Below are 23,600 nucleotides of genomic sequence, written 5' to 3' on the forward strand. Positions count from 1 at the left end.
AGTACCTATGACTACCTAGCGCTTGGCTCGGCTATCAAGCGCTTCGTATGCATTATAACTGACTTCCGTGTGATTCTGGTGCGCTGATTAACGATGGTTCGTTTCGTTTCATTCGATTTTCATCTGTCAGCGAGTTTCCCCAATATTACCCATGCATGTATCTATCTATCTCATGTCGTTTCGTTTGAGGAAAAGTGTGTCTTGTTATTTCCTATTTACTACTTGTTTGTTTTAAGCTGTATTTTTTCAACTCTGCATTATATTTTGCTAAATATTAAGTACAAAGTGAGATGAGTTATCCGGGAAAAATAAAAATCATCTTTTATTTACCTCTCTATTTACCTTTGTGAAAAAATATAAGTCATGAATCCTTATAGGGATCTCGAAGAAAGTTCTTTCACCGCTGCCCCTCATTTAGCATACGAAGACATTGCAACAAAGCTGCTGAAAGATAATTTTTTTTTAACTGCTCTAGAGCTGCACACTGAACTAGTGGAAAGCGGCAAAGAACTCCCACAGTTAAGAGAATTCTTTTCAAATCCCGGAAACTTTGAGCAACATGTTTCTAGAGCGTCGGAATTTGTTTCCATGCGTAAGTATACACTTTTCGGAAATCAAAGTAAAATTGGAAGTCTAACTTACAATAAATATGGTAATAACATTGGTTTTTTTCAGATCGCTCACCTAGCCAAGCAACTTTGGATTCCCTTGACACTGCTCGGTACTCAGAGGATGGTGGAGGTGACCGTGGGGGTAGTGGTGGTGATGTTGCTGTATTGGAATTTGAGCTGCGTAAAGCTAAAGAAACTATTCATGCACTAAGGGCAAATCTAACACAATTTGCAGGTAAATTATACTACAAAATGTATCAGACAAATTAATTTTTTGAGTTAGGTGTTATTTTGCGGAGGTCCATATCAATGAACTATAAACAAAAAGGTAAGGTTAAGGTTGCAGGTGAGAAAAGTACTTGAATGTATATAAACTATTGTACAAAATACCTAAATAAACAAACAAAATTGTGAAAAATTTAGGTACAACATTGTTTATAGTTCAGAATGAATTCTTTAATTTTTACATAAACCTTGCACATGATACACTAATTTTAATGGTTTTTAGATGGGGAATCAGCTTTAGATAAGAATGCTAAGGGCCAGTTCAACCAGCGGTCACTGAAGCCCCATGAGAGGAGAGCTCTTAACTTCCTTATAAATGAATATCTATTGCTCCAGGATTACAAACTCACATCTATCACATTCTCTGATGAAAATCCTGATCAGGTTAGTTCAAAGAAATAGTTTGTAGTAAACAAAAATTATGTTAAAGCATTATATGAGTCGATTCACTTTAAACCGTAATTTAATAGGATTGAAATTTGCCAAACATGCATATATGTGGTAGTTTTAACCTCCTAACGCCCAGAGTCCTTTATAAAGGACTTATTGTAATTTTATATATCTAACTATCATAAATTACATAAAGTTTGATGTTCATAAATCAAAAATTTGACTTGGGTGTTAAGCCCCTTTCATAATTGGTCATCTAAAATAAGCATGTTTGTATTATGTGACACAACATTTCTTCTATTAAACTGTACTACTTTTGTCCCCTCGCTGACGGGACAGAATAACAACAAGAAATAGTTGATCCACTCACATACACATATAAGTGTAGGTTGGCAGGCTGTTTTCTACAACTAAATGTTTTTTTGCAATGTATCACCTTTTTTGCATGATCAGCTGTAAGCACTATCCATGGAGGAAGCTTAGCAGACCATTCAATTTTGTTAAGTCACCCTAGTTCTCCGAGGCATAGTGCCCTGTAGTTCTCTTGTCAGAACATTTGTTACTGGCATTTGCCCTAAGGCCATATTGCCTAACGTTTCTGATGGTCGCAATCACAATCAAGTGACAGATTTTGCATAAAAAAACTGTCATTTGATTGTAAGCGTCAGGAACGTTAGGCAATATGGTCTCTGTTTGTGGTATGAGTTTGTATCCAGGTAAGGTACCTACCCAGTTATATAAATTTTGTGAAATGAATAGGTGTGTATACTTTGTTATTACTTACTTATTCTCTTATCATTATATAGGTTTTTGGTGTCATTGCAATGCAACCACAAGTATTGAGTATCATTATCAAAAGGTATTGCTGTTTTGTAATATTGTAATGTAAATACTGTGTATGTACTTGTCGGTTCACTGTGAACAAAACAGATAAATAAGGCATCAATGCATGTTCCACAAGTTATCACCTTACCTGTTTAAAGTATACTAGACCAATGTGTTATGGAAACTGCTTACAGTCCTAATTTTGTAATTCTTTCTGATTACAAAGTACGAATTGGAATATTGTTGTGCAATCTAATACCTTTAAACAAGCAATAGGTATATATAATCATAATCTCGAAAACGGCTGCAACGATTTCGATGAAATTTGGTATGTGGGGGTTTTCGAGGATGACAAATCGATGTAGCTTGGCCTTATCTCTGGGAAAACGCTTATTGTCGAGTTTTAGCCAGAGCAAAGCTAAATATTGTTTACCCAGAACTCTTACGCATAACCAATGTAAGCCGAATGGGCTTTACGCATAATTTGCGAATTCCGAATATTGTTCAGGCAGAAAATGACTTACGCATGTTATTTTGCCTAGGTATATAATAAAATTAGTATCTTAATATTACATTTTATTACCCAAGCTTACTAACCTAATCCAGTCTACTTCTCTGGAAACTAGTAACTAGTGGGTGGTAGTATTTTTATTATGCGGGGACATGACCGGGGCTTCTATTTTTCATCTTAGGGACAGAAGGTAACAAACAAACTAACCAGGTTAAAAGGGGGGTAGATTATGTTTGTTTTAATCCCCCCCGAGCCCCCCCCCCCTCCGTAGGGGGCTTCGCCCCCCCTTCCACCCTTTTTATGACCGTGCCTCTTTTACTGGTGGCTGATCGTTCCGTTACAAATACAATTCTAACTTAAACTAATAACCTATTTTTCGAGTCATAATTGTTTTATCATTACCGTTTTTAGGGTTCCGGAGCCAAAATGGCAAAAACGGAACCCTTATAGTCTCGCCATGTCTGTCTGTCTGTCTGTCCGTCCGTCCGCGGCTTTGCTCAGGGACTATCAGTGCTAGAAAGATGTAATTTTGCACGGATATATAATGTAAACTATGCCGACAAAATGGTACAATAAAAAATTTAAAAAATCTTTTTTTAGGGTACCTCCCATAGACGTAAATTGAGGGTGATTTTTTTTTTCTCATCCAACCCTATAGTGTGGGGTATCGTTGGATAGATCTTCTAAAACCATTAGGGGTTTTCTAAGACGATTGTTCGATTCAGTGATATGTTTGCGAAATATTCAACTTTAAAGTCGCGCGTCCCCCCTCTCTAAAATCTAAACCGGTGGGCGTACAAAATTTAAAAAAATCAGGATGGTAGTAAGTGTATCAAACTTACAAGGAAAACTATAACGGCTAAGTTTGCTTGAGAATTATTAGTAGTTTAAGAGTAAATAGCAGCCTAAGGTATAAAATATACGTAAACTTGGAAGATTCCGTATAAAATACGAAATCCTTAGAAAAATATTACTTAATTTTTTCTTAACGGCTACGGAACCCTATTTTGAGCGTGACCGACACGCTCTTGGCCGGTTTTTATATTTACCTACACTAATCAAGAAATAGTACTTAATTTATTTTCGCACATAGATTTGGAGAGGACTTCGGGCTAACAAAATTCGGCTAAATTACATATGTGCTAAACAATATTATGCATAATAAAATTCGGCCAGGTTAATATTATGCTAATATAATATTCGGGTAAATAATCATTCGGAACGAAATTTCGGCAAACTTAAGATTCGGCGTAAATAAATTATGCGAAACCTGTTATGCGTAATAAGTTTCGGACATTAAAAAATATGGCAAATTGATGTCACCGTCCATAAAATATGTTACACCAATTTTGCCCATTTTTAGCCCCCTCCCCGCATTGTCACAGTCACACATATTGCTATGAAAAATATTGTGACCCTGTCCCTGTGTCACAAACCGCCTGACCCTATGGCATCGCCAGCCGATAGCCCAGAGGGGGGCTAGTTGATATGGCGAATGAGAAAAGTATGAATTGTACGTAAAGTCGAGAGCACATGAAGCCTTTCTCTTGTGGTACGAGCCTTATATCTACGACGATTGCAATAACTGGTTTGGTTGCTTTACATTTGGCAACTTTTTTAGAATCTCTAGGGGGGCAGCTGCCCCCCTCCCTGCCGCCCTTAGCTAGAACCCTCCTCCCCCTAAATGTGTGACGTAATTTATAGATAACCCCTAACTATATAACCATACTAACACCTTTTACATCCAACATTTTGGAGACAAGATAGTGATTTATAAAGTTACTTACTAGTATTTACCCGCGGTTTCGCACGCGTGAACCATTAAGTACATCCAGCAGTTGACTTGAAATTCCAGAATTTTTCTGAATTTTCTTGGGAGTTCCCAAAAATTACATTGTGGATTTCATTAACATTATAATATAAAACATTCATGCCGAATTTCAAGATTTTATGCCGATCCGGCTGGGTTATCGGGATAAAAATAGCCTACATAATGTTATTCTAGACGTTCAGCCTATGAATAAATAATAAGTCAGGAATTGTAACTGCGTTAGAAAAATGGCCTTGCGTGTCCTAGTAGGCGGGGCTTAAAACCGTGTTCTGCGCGCCATTTGTTGTGCATCTGAGATTGCAGCACGCGCGCAAACCAATCCCTGCTTTGTTTCTGAATAACCAATCAACAAGCACGTCTATTTGCAACTTCGAAAATGATTCGTATTTGAATCATAAGTCGTTTTGGTTTAAAGTATGGCCACTTTTTGTGTGGAATTTGTTCAGAGTTACGCTTCCTAACTTATTATTTATTCGTTGCGTTCAGCTGTTTTAGCGCGACGGAGTAACAAACGTGCACACACATACATAATCCCAAAATTTCGCACATAATAATATTATTAGGAAGTAGGATTGCTACTTACATATTTTCTATTTTATTTTAGTTAGTTTATTCTTCTTCCATAGGATTTTGAAGATTGGGATGATGTAGGTCTGAACATGCCTCGGCCTTCTGGCCTGGTTTCCCTGTTCTGGGGCAATGCAACAGGGATAAGTGCTGCAAAAACCGATGCCTCCACAGAAATGGATTGGAGTTATTGCGAAGTAGAATGTCAAACTGATTCGGATGACAATGTTTGTGTTAGTTGTCAGACATCATTTGACAACGATGCTGAGTGGAATCATGAGGTTTGTAAATACCTACATTTTTACAAGTAACATGGTTCATTGACCTCTTTGAAAATTAAACATGGAAGTAGCACAAATGTTCCATTAAATATATCAAACTGGAATAAAAAGTTCGCCTAACATTTTCACGCCGTCAAATTCGCTGGTATGGATCTTCATTTAATTTTCAATTTGGCTCAAATACCTACCCAATACGGGTACGCTAGCTGTCGCAGGTTGCACAGATCGGGTGGACGCCTAATGAAAATTAGTACGAGCAGTGCGTGCGACGGATTTTACCTGTACCCGCACCCGCACCCGCTCCGTGCACCCGCGCCAGCTAGCGAAAGGCCCTAAATGTATGTTATGTCCCACTCTTGTTCACAGGTACTTATTCAAGCTGAAGAGATAGAGCTACTTAAACAAAAAATAATTGCCCTAGAAACTGAAAAGTTGAATTTCCAAAAGTTATATGATGCTGCTATAGTTAGTCTTAACTCTTTAACCAGTCCTGGATCGGAAAGTAAGGTGTTGGAACTTCAATTGCCGGAAGAGAAGTTGTCCCAAGCAAGAGTTGATCCTGTGGAGACCAGACCCTTGACTTGTACAGCGACAGAAAACCACTACGGAAGTGAGAATTCCACACATAGTGTTACCCCAGAGCAGTTCGAAATGATTGACAGCGAAAAAAACAGTGTTATGTGAGTTAATTTACTTTAATGTTCCTGTCCAGAATTATCTTGATCTTGTATAACGTTAGAGTAAAAGCTTCGGCTTTGTGACTCTAAAGTTCATGTTTGTTTACACATTTCTTTATGGCAGATACCCTACAACTTTCGCTACCGGTTGTTAAAATCGAGACATATTCATGTGCCGCAAAAGCACATGTGCCTTCAATTTGTAGCAGTAATTGACAGCAGCACTGGGTGAAAGTCACTGAAACGTATACATCCGTTGCCGTCACGTCACTGAATACGTTAAAAAGTATTACTATCAAGGAGTGACCTTATCTCTAGGCACAAGAGATATTGTGAAGTCATTGTAACACTAATATATCATAGTCTATATCAAAAATTCGAAAAAAAAATCGGTAATAACATCATATTAGGTACAATGACACCTAGATATGATGTCATCCATAAACTATTTGTATCCTAGAATTGTATCAAGTCTTTCTAATTTTTCTTTTACAGAATGAGGAAAGAAGGTTCGAACACTAGTTCATACGACCCTGCGATAGTTGGCGACAATAGCACTCGTGGTTCCCCGACTAGGCACGGAAGCGTCACTACGTTAGACGAAACGCTAAGTATCAATGACGCTGGCGAGTGGACCCGGGTGCACTACGAATATAATAGTATAGAGAATTGTAACAAGGAAATGTGGATAGACAGGTAAAACCGCAGACTTAGTATGCAGTGCAAACATGTCTCTCAATTCAGTCTGTAACAAAACAATGCTCACACTATGGCTACGTCAGCTACGTGGCCTATACGGCTAACCGCAAGCGCGCCGTCTCTTTCTCAAGCTATACTTTAAAAGTGGGAGGGCACGCTAAAACAACGCGGTTAGCCGCATAGTGCGTATGTGGCCTGACACAAGTCACTGATCGTCAGGAGTGGACACCTCCTGCCTCCACCCCTCTAATCTCTGCTCCAAAAGTCAAAAGACAAAACCTAGTGTGGGAATTATTGCAGCGCGTTATATTTTTTTAAATAAACATATTTTTATTTTTATTTGCTAATACACTTGTCATAGTAGCTATTTGTTACACTATACCTACTTTTCATTTTGCTTTGGTTTGGTCCAATGGGTGGCCATCTTTTCATTCCCTTATCAAACAGATTTATTTTATCATGTCATGGAAAACTCGAGTCATGTCCACTTTTGTAATATTGTATGTATGTAAACTCTTTATTGTACAAAATAAGTAAAAACAATTGACAAACAATGAGATATATGTACAAAAACGAACTTATCTCTTTAAGGGATCTCTACCAGTCAACCTTTGAGTGGATGAGAGGAGCATTCAGTATTGTCTTTTTAACTTGTCGATATGTCGGCTAGAGACTGTCATTATAATTCATAATAGGTATAATCTATTGAAGGTTTACCAGTATTACGCCACATTTAAAAATAATTCCTTCAGCCGTAGACGTGTAAAAAAAGATAATTTCCAAAATAGCTGATTTTTTTACACGTTTCGAGTGAACTTTATTAACTATTATTTTCAGCGGTTTACCCAACACCCTCAAGCTCTCGATAATAAACTGGTGCAGTGAGACCCTAAGTCTGAACGAGCCTTTGAACAATGATCTTTTAGCAGAGCTGGTCAACAATGACAAACCTGTCACGTTGCCGGGACTGTTGACATTGGTCGCTGACACTTTACCTAAGGTATATGTATATGTAAAACATTAAAAAAATGTGGATAATATAACATTTCGAAAGTAGTTGCAGTGCGATTCCAGTTTTTTTTTACTGAATAACATTTATGGAAATTTTTCAAACTTCTAACTGCCTATCGTCAGAAGTCACAAGTGCATGACACCGGGAACCCCGATCTCAAACCGTCACTATGTGCATTAATATCTGCCATAGCGGAAAGTGCAAAAATATGAGACACGTCTTACGTAGAAATAGAATCGTATTAGATATTTATGCTCACTTTGACTGTAACATTGACAAATGGCAAAAATACTTAAAACGGAAACTATACACGTACTATTTCAATGGAAAAAGTCGTATACCTTTACTTGCCCGAATTTCACTTGCCATACCAACGTTTGCCATAAAATGTACAGTTGAGTTCATAAACTTGTTTATTGTTAACGGCGGCGTAGAAGCGTGTTCAGATATTTTCGATCAAATTTTTACTTACAAGTTTATGAACTGAATTGTACATATAGAACGTGCTGTTTTCAGGATTTTTTTAAATGTCATCTTATAGATTGCAGTAGGTTAGGTTAGTTTAATATCAACTCTAAAGAAAATACTATTTCAGAAAAAAATACTTTATAGCAAATGAAAATTATGGAAAACGATACATTATGGTATATGAAATTCGGGCAAACGATAGAGAACCGAATAAAATACATTCACACCAAAAGTAATTTGCAGTTATCTGTCCTTGCAAATAGCGTGATAATTATAGACATTTTCACTTTGTTTTAGCTGTAGTGTAGTACTGTGTAGGAATTAATGATTCATTCATATTTGTAGTGCATTAAAGTTTCCTAGTATACAGTATGCTTATATCTTAACTCAGATCTTGTTTATTCTGAAACAGCTTGGTGACGATTTTAAGTGACGTCAGCGGATAGGTACTTAGCTATCTCTATGATGCCAGTTTGTCCTTTCATGCAAAAACTGCGGCCGCCTTCCGTTTTCTATCTTATAAGGAAACATTTTTTGTATCTTGGAGAAGTATGCTACCTTTTCTCAATAAATCACTTTGTCGTTAAACTACAAGCAACGTCGACCGCAACCAACCAGCTGATAGAGAAATGAACCATTTATCTGGCGCCCTTTCATCCCTGTTACAATGAAAAATTCATTTTAAAATTTGCGTTGTTGGTGGCAGCTGCCTCAGTCACGAAAAGTACGCTAAGGCAGTAAAATAAGTTTTTGGTAAAAAAAACATTTTTAATACAAGGTTTTATGCGGACTGTACTTTTTGTTGACTGTACTTGTATTGTCATCCAAACTACATTTGCATACCAAATTTCAAGTCAATGCCATTAACCGTTGAAGAGTTCCGTCCTGTGGAGACGTTCCTGGCTGGACTACCAGGATGTCACTACCAGATTATTGTATTGCCACGCACGTAATTTAAATAAGTATATCAAATTTCAAGTCAATCCAACCACTGGAACTTGGTCGAATTTAACTTGCAAGATTTGATTACAGACAGAGACAATGACAATGGACAGGTGAAACTAAATAAAAGCTTGTGATATGGAATTTTTAATGAAAATATTTCGTTGAGGATTTGGCTTGGATCGAAATCACAGCCTCTGAATTTTTTAGTCAAAATCACTGGCCGTCTATTTATTGTTTTTTTATTCGACTGGATGGCAAACGAGAAAGTGGGTCTCCTGATGGTAAGAGATCACCACCGCCCATAAACATCTACAACACCAGGGCTATTGCAGATGCGTTGCCAACCTAGAGGCCTAAGATGGGATACCTCAAGTGCCAGTAATTTCACCGGCTGTCTTACTCTCCACGCCGAAACACAACAGTGCAAGCACTGCTGCTTCACGGCAGGATTAGCAAGCAAGATGGTGGTAGCAATCCGGGCGGACCTTGCACAAGGTCCTACCACCTGCAAATATGCTGTGCATCAGAACACGCCGTTGATATTTCTTTGTTCGTGGAAAACAAAACATTACCGTACTACCAACTAATTGTGATAATGAACAATAGGTATGTACGAGTACGTGTGAGATTGTGTAATTAACCATCGAGAGTAATAATACGTGCTTGTTACGTTTGTTTGGCGTTGCAAATACTTGATCAGTTGCTATAATTTGTTAAATATAAAATATTATGTTTTTTGCCCTTCATTTATCAGGTTTTTACAATAGGTAACATGTAAAAGTCAATGACAAAACATGGGTTTTTATCACCCACAACCTAATTTATTATAGGCGCATTTTTGTGGAACCAAATTGACGCAACAGTTTTTATTGTGGTCCATTTTTAATTATAAAATATGACAGTTTTTATTGTCTACTTTCAAGTAATTGTGTCTTTTTGTCTGCTAACTTCTTTGAAATGAATTTTGGTAAAATGGATTTCAAATATGAATATTTTATTAACGACTTTTTTGGGTAAACAACTACTTAGTAACAAAATTTGCCAAATCACGACTAGTTAGTTACGCGCCACTGTGGCGCGCGAGGCGTCCGACGGGTTAAATGCGATCAGAATAAATAAGACCTTAATCACAGCACGCTTAAACTGTTGCTCAAACAGGCCGTAAAGTAGAAAACATACATAGCTGTAGCCAAATTCAAATGCGGCACGTCATAAATCTGACGATTACGAATAAAATGACACCTCTTCAATTCCACTCGTCACTCTATTCTTGATCATTAATGTGTGCGTAGATATTGCCTCACACGCTGGTGGCGCGGCGATGCGAGGCGGCGGCGCTTCTGGCAGCCAGCGCGGCGCTCCTGCCGCACGGGGACGCGCGCCGCGCCCGCACGCTGCAGGCTCTGCTCGCGCTCGTCAAGCGGCCCGACCCTGCCGACACGCGCGCCATCTGCGAGGGTGCGTACACAAACAGACAGGTTTATGTACCATCAGCCAAATATGTGGTCTACCACCCTAAAGTTGATAATCGTTTGCATGTCATAAAACAATAATGTCAATGTGATGCCAATTCCAATAGACTGTCTGTCTGTGTCTATCAACTTGAAAGTTCGACTTTAGCGACATTAATTTGATAGGAACTTGTTTAAAACTTGATAGACCATTTATTTGGCTGATGGTACATAGCTGCCCCTCAATACTGGAATCACTACCTACTTAACCATTTTTTGCCAAGATCCATACACAGTTTGGGGTGTTTCACTCTTAGATATTAGAAGGCGTATGTTGATCATAAAAAATCACAATGTTTTATGTAAATTTTCTTAAACAAAAACTTTTTACCTTGCTCCTCCGTTACCATCATCATATCAGCCGTAGGACTTCCGCTGTTGGACAAAACCAAATAGACCTCCACCTCCAGTGGCTTCGGTTGGAAGCGGCTTGCATCCACCTTGAGCCTACTATCATATAACCCGCTCTCCTCCGCTATCATATAAGTATAAGCAATACAATGTTCTTCAACAGTAATATTTGTTTCGCAGCATCATGCCTCGTGGTGAAATGGGGCGGCAGTGGCGAAGTCCTATCTTCAATAGCAGAACTCCTCGCCTCCCGCTCCACCGAGCGACGGATACTCGCCAGCCAAATATGCGTAGCCATAGCCCCTTACGTACCAATAGAACTCTGCACATCCTTGCTACTCAGCCTAGTTATACTCATGTGCGAATCCAGCGAATCAGAAATACGAAGTATAGGATTGAAATCGGCTTGCTTAATATGTCCGGTAGCTGAGCACAAATATGGACAGCTGGAGAATCTCATGTTTAGTTTTCTTAAGGATCCCGTAGAGAAGAATGTTAAGGATGCCGTTAGGATCTTCGTCCCTTTGTTGGCAAGAAGTGCTTTAATTGCAGGTATGTAAACTTGTATTCAATTGTATTTGATTGAGTAATTTTTGTGTTGTGATTTTACGAAGCTAATTCGTTTAAAAATTTGAAAATTGGAGTGTTTTATTAATGTTGCACTTTCTTTTCAGGTAAATTCGCATCGGAATTTTGCAGCCGCGTCCTATCAAATTTATTAAAAGCAAGCAGAGATAATGAATCAAAATGTGTTATATTATATTTAGAAGTAATGAGGGTTCTAGTTTTATCCAAACTGGCCTATGTAGTGAATGTACAAACCGTTAGAGATGTTACCCCAAACAACTGTGATACAGAGATAATGTTACAAGATGTGACGTTAGAGAGCGAACAGGATTATTTTATGGACCTACAGTGCTATTTCACGGACGCCGTGGATGCGAAGAGCTTGTTGATAGCAATGAATAGTTTACTTTTAGAGAAGCCAGATATAAGATGGCCGGAATTGATTTGGTTTATAGACTTGTAAGTTGACATATTTTCCTCCTTTCTCATTTGCATGCATTACCACTTTCAAAATTGAATTCCTCTTGCATATGTGGACTTTCGAAACATACAAGAAAGACTAGTTCAGGGAGAGTTTAAAGAAGTTATGGCTGGACACTGACACCTGAGATGAGACTGTTTCGCTTTTGTAATTGTTTGTTATATTTCTTTTTTTTATGTAGTTTTAATGTGAATAATGTTGTATTTATTTTATCTCTTTTGAGTATTTCTGTTTTGTCTCTTACCGCACGTAATTTTCCGCTTACCCTTATATAACAAATGTTTTTTCCTTACTAGGTTAGCTGGAAGAGATCCCTTTTTAGGGATAAGCTCGCCTTTGTTCTCCTCTCTGTGTATTTGTATTTTTATTTTTTTATGTGCAATAAAGAGTTTACATACATACATACATACTAGTTGCATGTCTGATTTTTTTAATTCAGATCCTAACTGCTCATCGCTCATTGAATATCTTTTGTTTCCAGAGTAAAACAAATTTTAGGAATGGCAACAAGCAGTAAAGTGTTAAACTACCCGACAATATACGAACTCGTGATCTCTCTATTTAGTAGTTACATAGACAATTTCGGTGTCCAATTCGCCTTGAAAATTCTAATGCCGATATTTTTGGACACGATACTCGATTTGGAGCAGAAAATGGAGAAACTTCACAGTGTTAATGTGGATAATACTGTGGTTGTTGGTGTTTATTTAGTAACAGTATTACCGGCATTGGGTGACGCGACGCAACACGAAGAGTTCTTGCAAAAGTAAGTATATATTTTTTTCAGTTTAGAATTCTTAAGATACAGTTTGGTATGCGTGCCTTGGATGCCTTTGACATTGAACTCCGGCTTTGAGTGTAAGCTGGCTGATTAATCGATTGAACTTTTTTTGTAGATGGATAGTATACAGCAGCATCAGAGGGCTACCTGTTAAAATGTTCTCCGTTCCGTTAAAATGGGCGGCGACTCACAGAACGCTACTATTAGAGTCCTACTTACGGCACCTAAGAGAATGTAAGTGACTTAAAAATAGCATTTCCATTATTTTTCAGCAGCATTTAACATTTTCACTTTATGGCTAGGACAGGTGTTTAACAGCTTTTCAATCTTCATGTTATCTTAATAAATATACAATCTTTCCTTCGTCTCTGGACATTATATCAAAAAGTACATACCTATTGATTAGGGTACTAACCTACGAGTCTCATACCGAATGGCATTTAAAAAAAGTAGGTATGTAATGCGTAAACTAGTGAATTGTTTTTTTTTTGTTTTCATCTAATCAAAAAATACAAAAAATGGAGTCATCGTCATCATACCAGCCGTAGGACGTCCACTGTTGGACGTAGGTCTCCCCCATAGTCATTCAGTTGCTGTGGTTGGAAGCGCCCTACATTCACCGCTTTAACTATGTCATCCGTCCATCTCGTTGGTGAACGCCCTACGCTGATCTTCATGCAAGAACTTTTCAGCCCCAACGCCCATCTGTTCTCCGTGCTATATGGCCTGCCCATTGCCACTTCAACGAGCTACTAAATTCGCTCGTTGTAAAAATGGGTTACATTTTGCCTTATAGTCGCAGCAAGCAGTTGCGAGAACACGAGCGGAGCGGGCATTCGGGTTTACATCTGCGCTTTGCTGACTGAACTGGCGAGCGTGGGCGAAGTGGAAGAGGGTTGCGTCGAGCGGCAGCTGCTGCCGGCTGTCATGGCACTCTTGCACGATGATGACGTGTAAGTTACACGACGAAGCTACTGAACAACGGTCAGATCATAATAAGTGCAGCTGACCGTGCTTTTTGAGCGCCCGGCTCTTTCTCAAGCGATACTTCTTCGTCCCCTAACTTGTGCGTAAGTAGCAGTGACGAAGAGTCAGATATTTCCATGGTAAAGCCGAAGCAAAATCACTTACATCTTTCACAAATCCTGAACGTCCTGTTGTCTTATTTTGCAAGCCAGTGGGAATTGGGTTCTACAGACGCTTCGCTACTGGTAAGTAGCCTGATGGGCATTTGGAGTTGTCAAGTCAGTGTCAGTAGAATACTTGCAGAAAATTAGTACAGTGGAGGAGAGTAAAGGGGAGAACTTTAGAAAAATAAATGTCCACCTAAGTGTGCGCAAATTTCAACTTAGTATAAAAATATCTACTTACGTGTAGTGGATTCGGAGCAAATTTGTTGTGACAGTGGACATAGACGATGGAGTGACTGAAGATTCCGGTTTTTTACTTAACATTATAACATTATAAAATGTACAAGGAGGCGGTGAGCGAGTTAAAGTGAAACTATGAGCTAAATATAGGAAGTCATTCACGATGACGCGTGCCGTGGTTCTTATTACAATGTCGTCGTATAATTTTGATAAAATCACGCGTCTTCGTGAATGGCACTATTAGAAAGCAAAATCAATTTCAGTGACACTGACAACTGCTGTTTCTGTTGATGTTGTTCGGTTAAACAGAGACATCACAAATATGCCACATATAAATATAAAGCACCAGGAACTTGACTAGTGAAACTATTGCGAAATTCCAGTACGGTTCGCGAAGCAGCCATAACCTGTTGGGGCAGCGTGACCCGCGCCTGCCTTATCCGTGGCTCCCCGATCGAGGCTCAATGCTGGCCGCCCGTGGAGGACCTCTTAGCAGACGGACGCAGCCTTACCGTCCGGGAGGTGGCGCGTGCGGCCGAGGCCTTAGCACTGCTTGTATTGCCTACCGCTGAGAATGCTGGCGTGTCGGAGAGAGGTAAGTTACTTGACTACTGTGGCGCTGGCGTATAGGAATTGGAGCCCCTGTTTAGGATATGGACGTGCAGGGTGAAACGTTTTTCCATCTACTCTAGAAACATATTTGAATAACAAGATACTTGAGTCTCTAAGTTGGACTACTTTTTTTTTTTTATTATTCGACTGGATGGCATACGAGCAATGATACAACATCACCATCTCCTGATGGTAAGAGATCACCACCACCCATAAACATCTGCAACACCAGGGGTATTGCAGATGCGTTGCCAACCTAGAGGCCTAAGATGGGTTACCTCAAGTGCCAGTAATTTCACCGGCTGTCTTGCTCTCCACGCCGAAACACAACAGTGCTAGCACTGCTGCTTCACGGCAGAATTAGCGAGCAAGATGGTGGTAGCAATCCGGGCGGACCTTGCACAAGGTCCTACCACCTGCAAAACTACATCGGCTTTTTAGTCACACCTTTGAAATAGTATACTTTGACATCGACCAATGGAAACTATTATCATCTTCAATTGATAAATAGCGTGGTACAGTCACCAGGACCAATATCTGACATAACAAAGCGTGCAACATACCTACATATCTAATACGACTCTTCTACAGTCAACCGTACATATAACCTTTGTTTATTGTAACACGTTTGACTATGTTGCGCAAGCCTTTGCACAACACACGCTTGCTGTTTACTTTAGCATAACATTTAAAATACCTATCAATAAATCAGTTGTCATTCAGCAATTACCTCACTCGTTCTCATTTTAGCATTCTCTCAGACCTGCTCAAAGTCAAAGTCTCTCTAAACTCTAGTTCTCGGGCCGGTAGAACGTGTCAGAGGGAGGGGGCTACTACGAAATTCGAAGTTCGCATCGTACCGTCCCTCTCACTCTCGTATTAAATGATATAAAGCCCCCCGGTTCAAATTTATCTGCCGTGATCTGTCGTGATGCTCTCCTCTCGCTCACACTACATCAGATAATCTGATTCTGAATGTGGACGCAACCATGTATGAAACCGGTACCGTTCTGATGCGTCACAGCACAACACGAGCGGGACGGCAAGATACGAAGTTTGAATTTTACACTTTGTAGTATACTTAGCCCCAGATATTTTTGCACGCTCCGCTGTGGCTGATATCAATGGAGGGACTGTGCCTACCACCCGCCTTTTATAACCCCCGACGCAAAAAGAGGGGTGTTATAATATTGAAAGTTGTGTGTCTGTGTCTTTCTGTGGCACCGTAGCTCTTAAACGGGTGAACCGATTTGAATGCGTTTTTTTTATTAAAGTTTAAAGCAGGGTTTCTAGCGATGGTTCTTAGACATGTTTTATCAAAATTTGAGATATTGATCTTTGAAGTGACCATGTCGGGGGTTTTCCAATTTTTGTTGGTTAGGTTAGTGTCCGATGCACTTGTTTATGATTTGCTCTTAGTACAAATTTTCAAAGTTTGGGCTGATAGTGGTCACTCAAGACAATAAAACTTGTTGTATCATGTTTTAGAATGAAATTGAGAGATACATGCGAAAGGTTGTCCAAGTAAGTTTTTTCGCCTGTCGTTGGAACAGAGTAGGCATACCGACTATTACCTACTTACAGAAGGTGTTAATTGGATAACTGAACTTCTGAAAGTAGGTAGTTTGTTCGGACGAGTGAAGGACCGATTATTTACACACAACATTTTTATGTTGGATTTCATTTTTGAAGGATGTTTGTTTTCCCAGCGGTGTCGCTGCTGTGCGCGCTGTGCGGGCGCGGCGGCGCGGCGCCCGAGTGCGTGGCGGCGCTCACGCCCGGCCTGCAGCTGGCCGCGCACACACGCGCGGGCGCACCCCGCCCTGCTGCCCGCGCTCAGGTCAGTACCACACACACCCCTCACCAATTATAATAATGTCTTTATCAGATTATCCTACTCCTACTTATATTATAAATGCGAAGGTGTGTGTGTGTGTGTGTGTGTGTGTGTGTGTGTGTGTGTGTGTGTGCGTGCGTGCGTGTGTGCGTGCGTGCGTGCGTGCGTGAGTGCGTGTGTGTGTGTATGTTTGTTACTCCTTCACGCTAAAACGGCTGGACGCATTTGGATGAAATTTGGTATGTAGGTAGCTGGACGTCTGGAATAACTAGAGATGGGCCGAACATGGTTGTCACCGAATACGAATATTCGACATAATTGATTGACATTGAATTGACATAATTGATTCCTTTACGTAACAATACAAGTCTAAACTTCTTGCCGCAAAGCGCGCGGATGGAAGTCTAACCCTTCCGCCCGCTACCCTCGCTGGTCGCTGTACCCGATGTTGTTCTTGCATCATCTAGTAAATAGTAAAACTTCAACACGTGCGTTTGTTTTGGTTATTATTTATTTCAAAAGTCTCTTTTAATGAGTTTATTTTAACATAACATAAAGCCTCACTGTACCTCATAAAAATAACACATTTAACTTAACACCAACTCATACATGGCTCAATACAGTAAAAAGTTTGAGTACCACTACAATATTCGGTAAACCTGCCGAATATGCCGAATACCGAATATAAAACGAATATTCGGCCCATCCCTAGGAATAACACATAGGCTAGTTTTTATTCCGATATTCCCTCGGGATAGGGATAAAATCTTGAAATTTCAACCGCTGGGTTTAGGGTCTTGAAATTTTGGACAGCTGTTCTTAACACAACATCAATGAAGACCATGATATAAATTTTGGGAATTCCCAGAATTTCAGTTGTAACTACCAGATCGAATATAGTTTACGCGTGCGAAGCCGCAAGTAAACTCTAGTTATCCATAGTTTGATAGTTACAATGTCTTATTATTGTGCTAGTAAGTACATATACGTTAATTATTATTTATGTGACTGATACATAATAAAATACTCATGATACTGATGATACTCACTGTCGCTCGTTGTATAAAACCTCACTCGTGTTTTAATGCCTAATTATGAACAGTCGCATAGGTACTTAGGTAATGAGCTCTAACAGTGCAAAAAAATATTTAAAGTTACGATTTGAATGTGAAAGTACAAGTACAGACAGACGACCCTAAAACCGTAAGATGATTTCTATACTTACCTAGCGCCATGCTCTTCCCCACAGAAAGTTAGAAGAGATCGTGCAAGCGCCTGCCTTCGCCCAATACAGGCCGGCGGTAGAAGTACTACTGCACAACTCGGGCGGGGCCGCGGCCGAGCCGGCGAGGGAGCCCCCGCGAGCGTCCAACTTGCTCGCTGCGCAAGCTGTCGGACGCCGTGTCTCGCTCATGCTCCAAAACAAAGCCAATGTAAACTTACCCAACATTTTCAAGAAGAAAACGTAACGTACTATACTACACTCAACCAGAAGCCGTATTGTCTAACGTCTAATTTCCCAAAGTGGTCCAGGTAGACCCCAGGGGTCCAGGGGACACACACAGGGGGCGGGGTTCATGTTGTCGGGTAAAAAATATGGGGGTTATTTGGGTGCGTTATACAATAAAGCCTCAGATATTCAAACCCTCAAAGCCACAAATCATTTTAGTGATACTCATTCAAATAACTTTAACGGAATATTTTGATGGATGGATAGTATACCTAGGGGTCATCAATGAGGGCTATCGCGTATGAATTCGCCGCTAGAGGCGCTAGTGTAGCGTGAGGTCTCCGAAATGTCAAATCTCATAGTTTTGGGTGAGCTATGCGGGTTTATTTAGAATTGGAATAATTTTGTGAATATTTTGCATTACCTGAAATTAATTATGGCAATTATGCGTTACGGGGCAATGAATGTCTGTGTTTGGAGACAGTTTTGTCTTTCGGAAACTTTTGTCCTCCCTTTCTTTCCGAACAAAACGGGACTACGCAACACTGTGGTTGCTCGATATTTTTATGGTACGGTTTTAAGGTGTATTCAATATGATTTTAATCTAAACTTTGTTTTCACGCCCGTAATAACAGACTTTGAAAGCCACACTTAAAACCTCACGCAACACTGGCGCCATCTAGAAAGACAAAAAAACGATAGCCCTCATTACGTAAGTTTAGTCGGGGGGAGGGGTCAGGCGGATGACCCCTTAACAATAATGATGATTTTCCCATTAAAATTACTTACTTAAAACCTTACTTATTTAACTATTACTTATTTAAACCTCATAGCGACGTTACTCTTACGTAATTTTTATAGTATTCACTATCAACTCAAATGTTTTACTTTCCGATTTTTGTATTTATATTACGGATTTGCCGTTAGATCTTTTTGAAAATTATACCGAAACTAGAACACTTTGAAAAACCAGGAGAAGGCTGGGAATCGAACCCAGTTCCTCATCTTCTGTTACGCGTGCTTCACCAATACACCAAGCGGATCGTTCGTTGGCATATACAACAAAATTTCACATGCCTTATGGAAATATCTGCCGTCAAGAGCCATATATCAATCAATCAATATATTTATTTGAATAAACAAGGGTCTAAATATAGGTGTTACATTTCAGTCAGCAGTTCATTTCCTTATTTTACCATAACATGGCGTACAAATATTTCATTTATTTATTACATGCAATATAAAAAACAAAAAAATATGTGTCCAAGGCATGTTATCAAGTGTCAAGAAAGGATATAAAATTTTCAAATATTGTCTAATGTCATAACAAATAATTTAATATAATCGATAAAAATTAATAATAAACATTTCATATATTTACTACACTAAATACAAAATATGCCATGTCCGAGGCATATGCAAGTACATGTCTGCAACCTTGATGAATGGTATCTTGATGAATGATAAAGAACTGGATTCAACTCCCGGCCCCAGCTATATTCTTGTTGTTTAAGTTTTACTTCTCATCAGTTTTAAGGGTGACACACTTTACCGGTCCGGATAATAGCGACATGGAAATACCGACCCTGTTTTTCATGTACACGCCCATAGAAGCTCAATGTCAGTATCTATCTATGGGCGTGTACATGAAAAACAGGGTCGGTATTTCCATGTCGGTACTATCCGGGCCGGTAAAGAGTGTCACCCAATGTTAACACATAATATGTGTCATTAAGTTACATAATATAGCATAACTGTCTCCTCTACTGATATCTCATTGTTGTTATCTGTCTGTATTCACATTTATTCTTAATGCAATTTGACTCGTAATCACTACGATGCCATCATTTAATGTTAAATTTTCTCTATTAAGTCTTACGAAAATATGTTGCCAAAATATGTTGAAAACCAACTTTTACTAATAAACTACTGCAACAACTATTTTGTAACACATTGTCTTTGTGAATACTCTATCTTGTTATTTCACGGGTGTTTCACGGTCTTCCAAAAGTATTATTTTCGTATTTTCTTCCAATTCAAAAAAGGACGACAAATATAATCTTGATATTTATGAAACGTCAGCTTGTTAGACAACACGACCTCGGATTTTCTTGTTTAATTTTAAGAAATCGGAATTGCTCTTTTTGATAAATTGATTTTACTAAGTATTTACTTTATTTGATCTAGAAGAAAATCAACAGGTATCATTAATGTATAGGCATTCCATCGGTGAATTTGTTTTCCAACTTTGAGAGACTTATTTTGAATGTTTTTACTTTAGATCTAGACACTGTTTAAACTTTATTGATTTGTAATTAACTTAAACTGTAGCTGACATTTCTTTTTAATTTAGAATAGTACAAATCGTGCGATAGGAGTAGAAACAAACGTTCAAGCTCTGCAATATGTCCAAACAGATATTTCTGTGCAATGAAATGAATAATAATAAAAATGATTTTCTTTATAATTAATATGTAATATTAAGTAAATGTTTATTGGCGTTGTGTACTTACTTTTCGGCTAGTGTTACTGTTATTGTTTTGTTTTAAACATTTGGGATTAATTTTAAGTATAATTTACCCTTTTTATCTACTTTACAATTGTTGTTCGTCTATAAATGTGCTCTAAGCCAAGTGCCTAACATAGAGTTAACAGAGAGTTGTTGCCTACAAGATGCAGGAAAAAACTTTGTCCCTTTATGCGCCAAAGTCATTAACTCACGAAACTTAAATAATTTAAACTTTTTTTTTAAGAACGACTCAGCTGGCAATAAAAATAATAGTGTTACGATCCCGTTTGGCCCGCATGCCACAATTTTAATTTTGAATCTACCTATATTTAAACAAGGATTGGTTATAATCTAATCAGTGTTGCCACAGAAACTTAGAGAACCATTTAAATTATGTTTATAAAGAGTATGGAGTGTACAGGTTTACTAAAAGAATTTCTATGTATGTAGAAATATCAGTCAAAGGCCTTAATTAGGCGGCGCTACAGTAGCTAGTGAGTATTTGTAAAATTACTTCAGAAACTCTTGCTACTGTAGCGTCGGAGATTTTGCCGTAAACGCTTATGGTGGTAACTACTTTTCTTATTCGGTTTTGCTATTTCAAGTTTCTTTCGTGCTATGACCGCTGTTGTGATCCTGTAGTTATTTAGATTTGTTTGAGTGTCCTAGTGGTGAGACTCCCGCAACAGCGTTCGGCCGGAAAGGGTTTTTCTGTCCCAACTGTTGGCGTTCTGCAGAATCACCGCAACCCTGTTATCGTAACCGACATTGGTCCAAGCCTTAAGGCCGCCACTGAGAGGAATAATAATAATAATCTAGCCTAGCCTCTGGAGGGAGTAGGAAGTGTATTTACCGCTTAAAGCTAAACAGTTTAGTAACTTTTACCCAATATGAGAGTGTCCTCCTTTAACCTTTACACTCTGTAATAAAGAGGTTGAGTGCCTGTCTCACCACTCATTGGTGAATTGATATGCGTGATACTGTCTCAGTTTGTTTTGTCTAAATAAACAGAGACGGCATCACATTTATCTGTCACGTAAAATTTGTCTAAGAGTGGTGAAACAGCCCCTTAACACATTGTGAGTTCATAAAAAAACTGCCACTTAAGCTATGATTAAGATGCTTTTTTAACTTTTTTGTGGTAAGGCCAAATGTATCACAAAAGCGATAATGTTCATAATAATAATAATGACCTTTATCATTTTCGCACTTAAAACATATTTTCCAAAGTAATAATAAACTGATGAAATTTAAAGAATCTCAATAGAATTCCAAAATGAAGATTAATTAAATATTTTTAAAGTTAGGTGTGTCTTCACTTATGCTTGTAGAGGTGTATTGTTAGCCCAAATGAGTGATATGAATTATTATTTTTTAATATAAAAAATGTAGTATCAATGAAATAAACTGATTTTTTTACAAATTTGTATGTGATTCAATAATATTTTTGTACCCTTTAAAGAATTTGTTTCCGAAACTAGTGTCGATTAATAATCGTAAACAAGTTTTCTATCTTTTCGTCACAATCAATTTAATTCAATAAAAATCTTTGCGATAATGGTGGCCCAAATGGTTTCGAATTACTTCGAATCTAAATAACACCGACGTAAATTCCGGTCACACAATGTCAAACCGGTATGAATATATATCGCCATAATATTCCCGACTAGATAAATACTGATATTATGATAATCGAAAACTAATAAATACCGTCATGTTTTTTCCGACCAGGTATATATAGTAGTGTTAACACAATAGCAACCATGTGCGAGCAAAAGGAGTGTGCCGCGGCAGCGGCCGGCGAAGCGCCAGGACAAAATTAAGTTACTTTTCTCCAACTTGCTCGGAAATGTTCTCATTAATGTTGGAAAAATCAACTGGGAAGTCCATCGTTATATGCGTTGATGCGATTTATTTTTTTTTGTAAAGTGGCATTACTTCCCGGACATGTTTTGCAGGTGGTAGGACCTTGTGCAAGGTCCGCCCGGATTGCTACCACCATCTTGCTCGCTAATCCTGCCGTGAAGCAGCAGTGCTTGCACTTCTCCCAATATATACTGTAGTCTTTGCTTGCACTGTTGTTTCGGCGTGGAGAGTAAGACAGCTGCAGATGTTTATGGGCGGTGGAGATCTCTTACCATCAGGAGACCCACTTGCTCGTTTGCCATTCAGTCGAATAAAAAAAAACATGTCCGGGAAGTGTTTATTCTTGTGCAGGTTTTTTACTATTAATTTCATCCAAGGCCGAAAATTCACCAAACAGCCAGCCAATTGTCCAATACTTAGTCACGTACAAAAACCGAGATTTAAAAAAACTGTTTTCTGCGTTTGGCTAATGCCAATAATGATTGTGTCCAAAGTCCAAATCATAATAAGGTGTATTTAGACTTAATTATCTTCTCGGCCTGCTAAATATTTTGTAACTAAGGTATGTTTTTTAGGGTTCCGGAGCCAGAATGGCAAAAACAGAACCCTTATCGTTTCGCCATGTCTGTCTGTCTGTCTGTCCGTCCGTCCGCGGCTTGGTATTGGTAAATCCAGTTTTCGCGGTACGATGCGTAACGAGCTGATATTTCGTGACATGCAGAAAGAGAAAAAAACAGTTAGTTTTTTTCTTTTCCGTGATGACATGGGATTCAAAGCAATTTCAAAGTAACGTATTCACGAAAACCGTGATCGGTAGGTATTTCCATGTCGGTAAAATCTGAGAGCCTACTCCGAAAATCGAAGTTCATATCGTACCGTTCCTCTCACTCTCGTACAGTACGATTACTTGGAGTTAACACTTGACAGATGGGCGTCCCTTCAGTCAATTTTCAACTTTGAATTCATACAAATAAAATAGTTTTTACATAATCTGTAAACGTGGGTAGCGGTATACTAAAAATGGCTTTATTTATATGACGTCAAAGTTGAAAATTGACTGAAGGCACGCCCATCTGTCAAGTGTTAACTCCAAGTAATCGTACTGTATTTTATTTTATTTTATATATTTATATTCAGGATAACAACACCAATAAATGTAATAT

At 38.7% G+C, this 23,600-nt stretch overlaps 1 protein-coding gene across 1 annotated transcript; it reads left to right on the plus strand.

The window, feature by feature from the left end:
* Nucleotides 1-118: 118 nt before the first annotated feature.
* On the plus strand, nt 119-19,024 carry LOC141430315 (RAB11-binding protein RELCH-like). Its single transcript, XM_074090964.1, is given in 17 exon segments — nt 119-592; nt 676-846; nt 1,120-1,280; nt 5,080-5,301; nt 5,668-5,981; nt 6,474-6,674; nt 7,515-7,677; nt 10,395-10,560; nt 11,145-11,516; nt 11,639-11,990; nt 12,494-12,778; nt 12,909-13,027; nt 13,590-13,746; nt 14,547-14,758; nt 16,485-16,576; nt 16,578-16,615; nt 17,862-19,024. Coding segments are annotated over 17 exon segments (3,474 nt in total). The 5' UTR covers nt 119-363; the 3' UTR covers nt 18,082-19,024.
* The last annotated feature ends 4,576 nt before the right edge of the window (nt 19,025-23,600 follow it).

The sequence above is a fragment of the Choristoneura fumiferana genome, chromosome 8 (assembly GCF_025370935.1).
Source record: "Choristoneura fumiferana chromosome 8, NRCan_CFum_1, whole genome shotgun sequence".
Taxonomy (NCBI): domain Eukaryota; kingdom Metazoa; phylum Arthropoda; class Insecta; order Lepidoptera; family Tortricidae; genus Choristoneura; species Choristoneura fumiferana.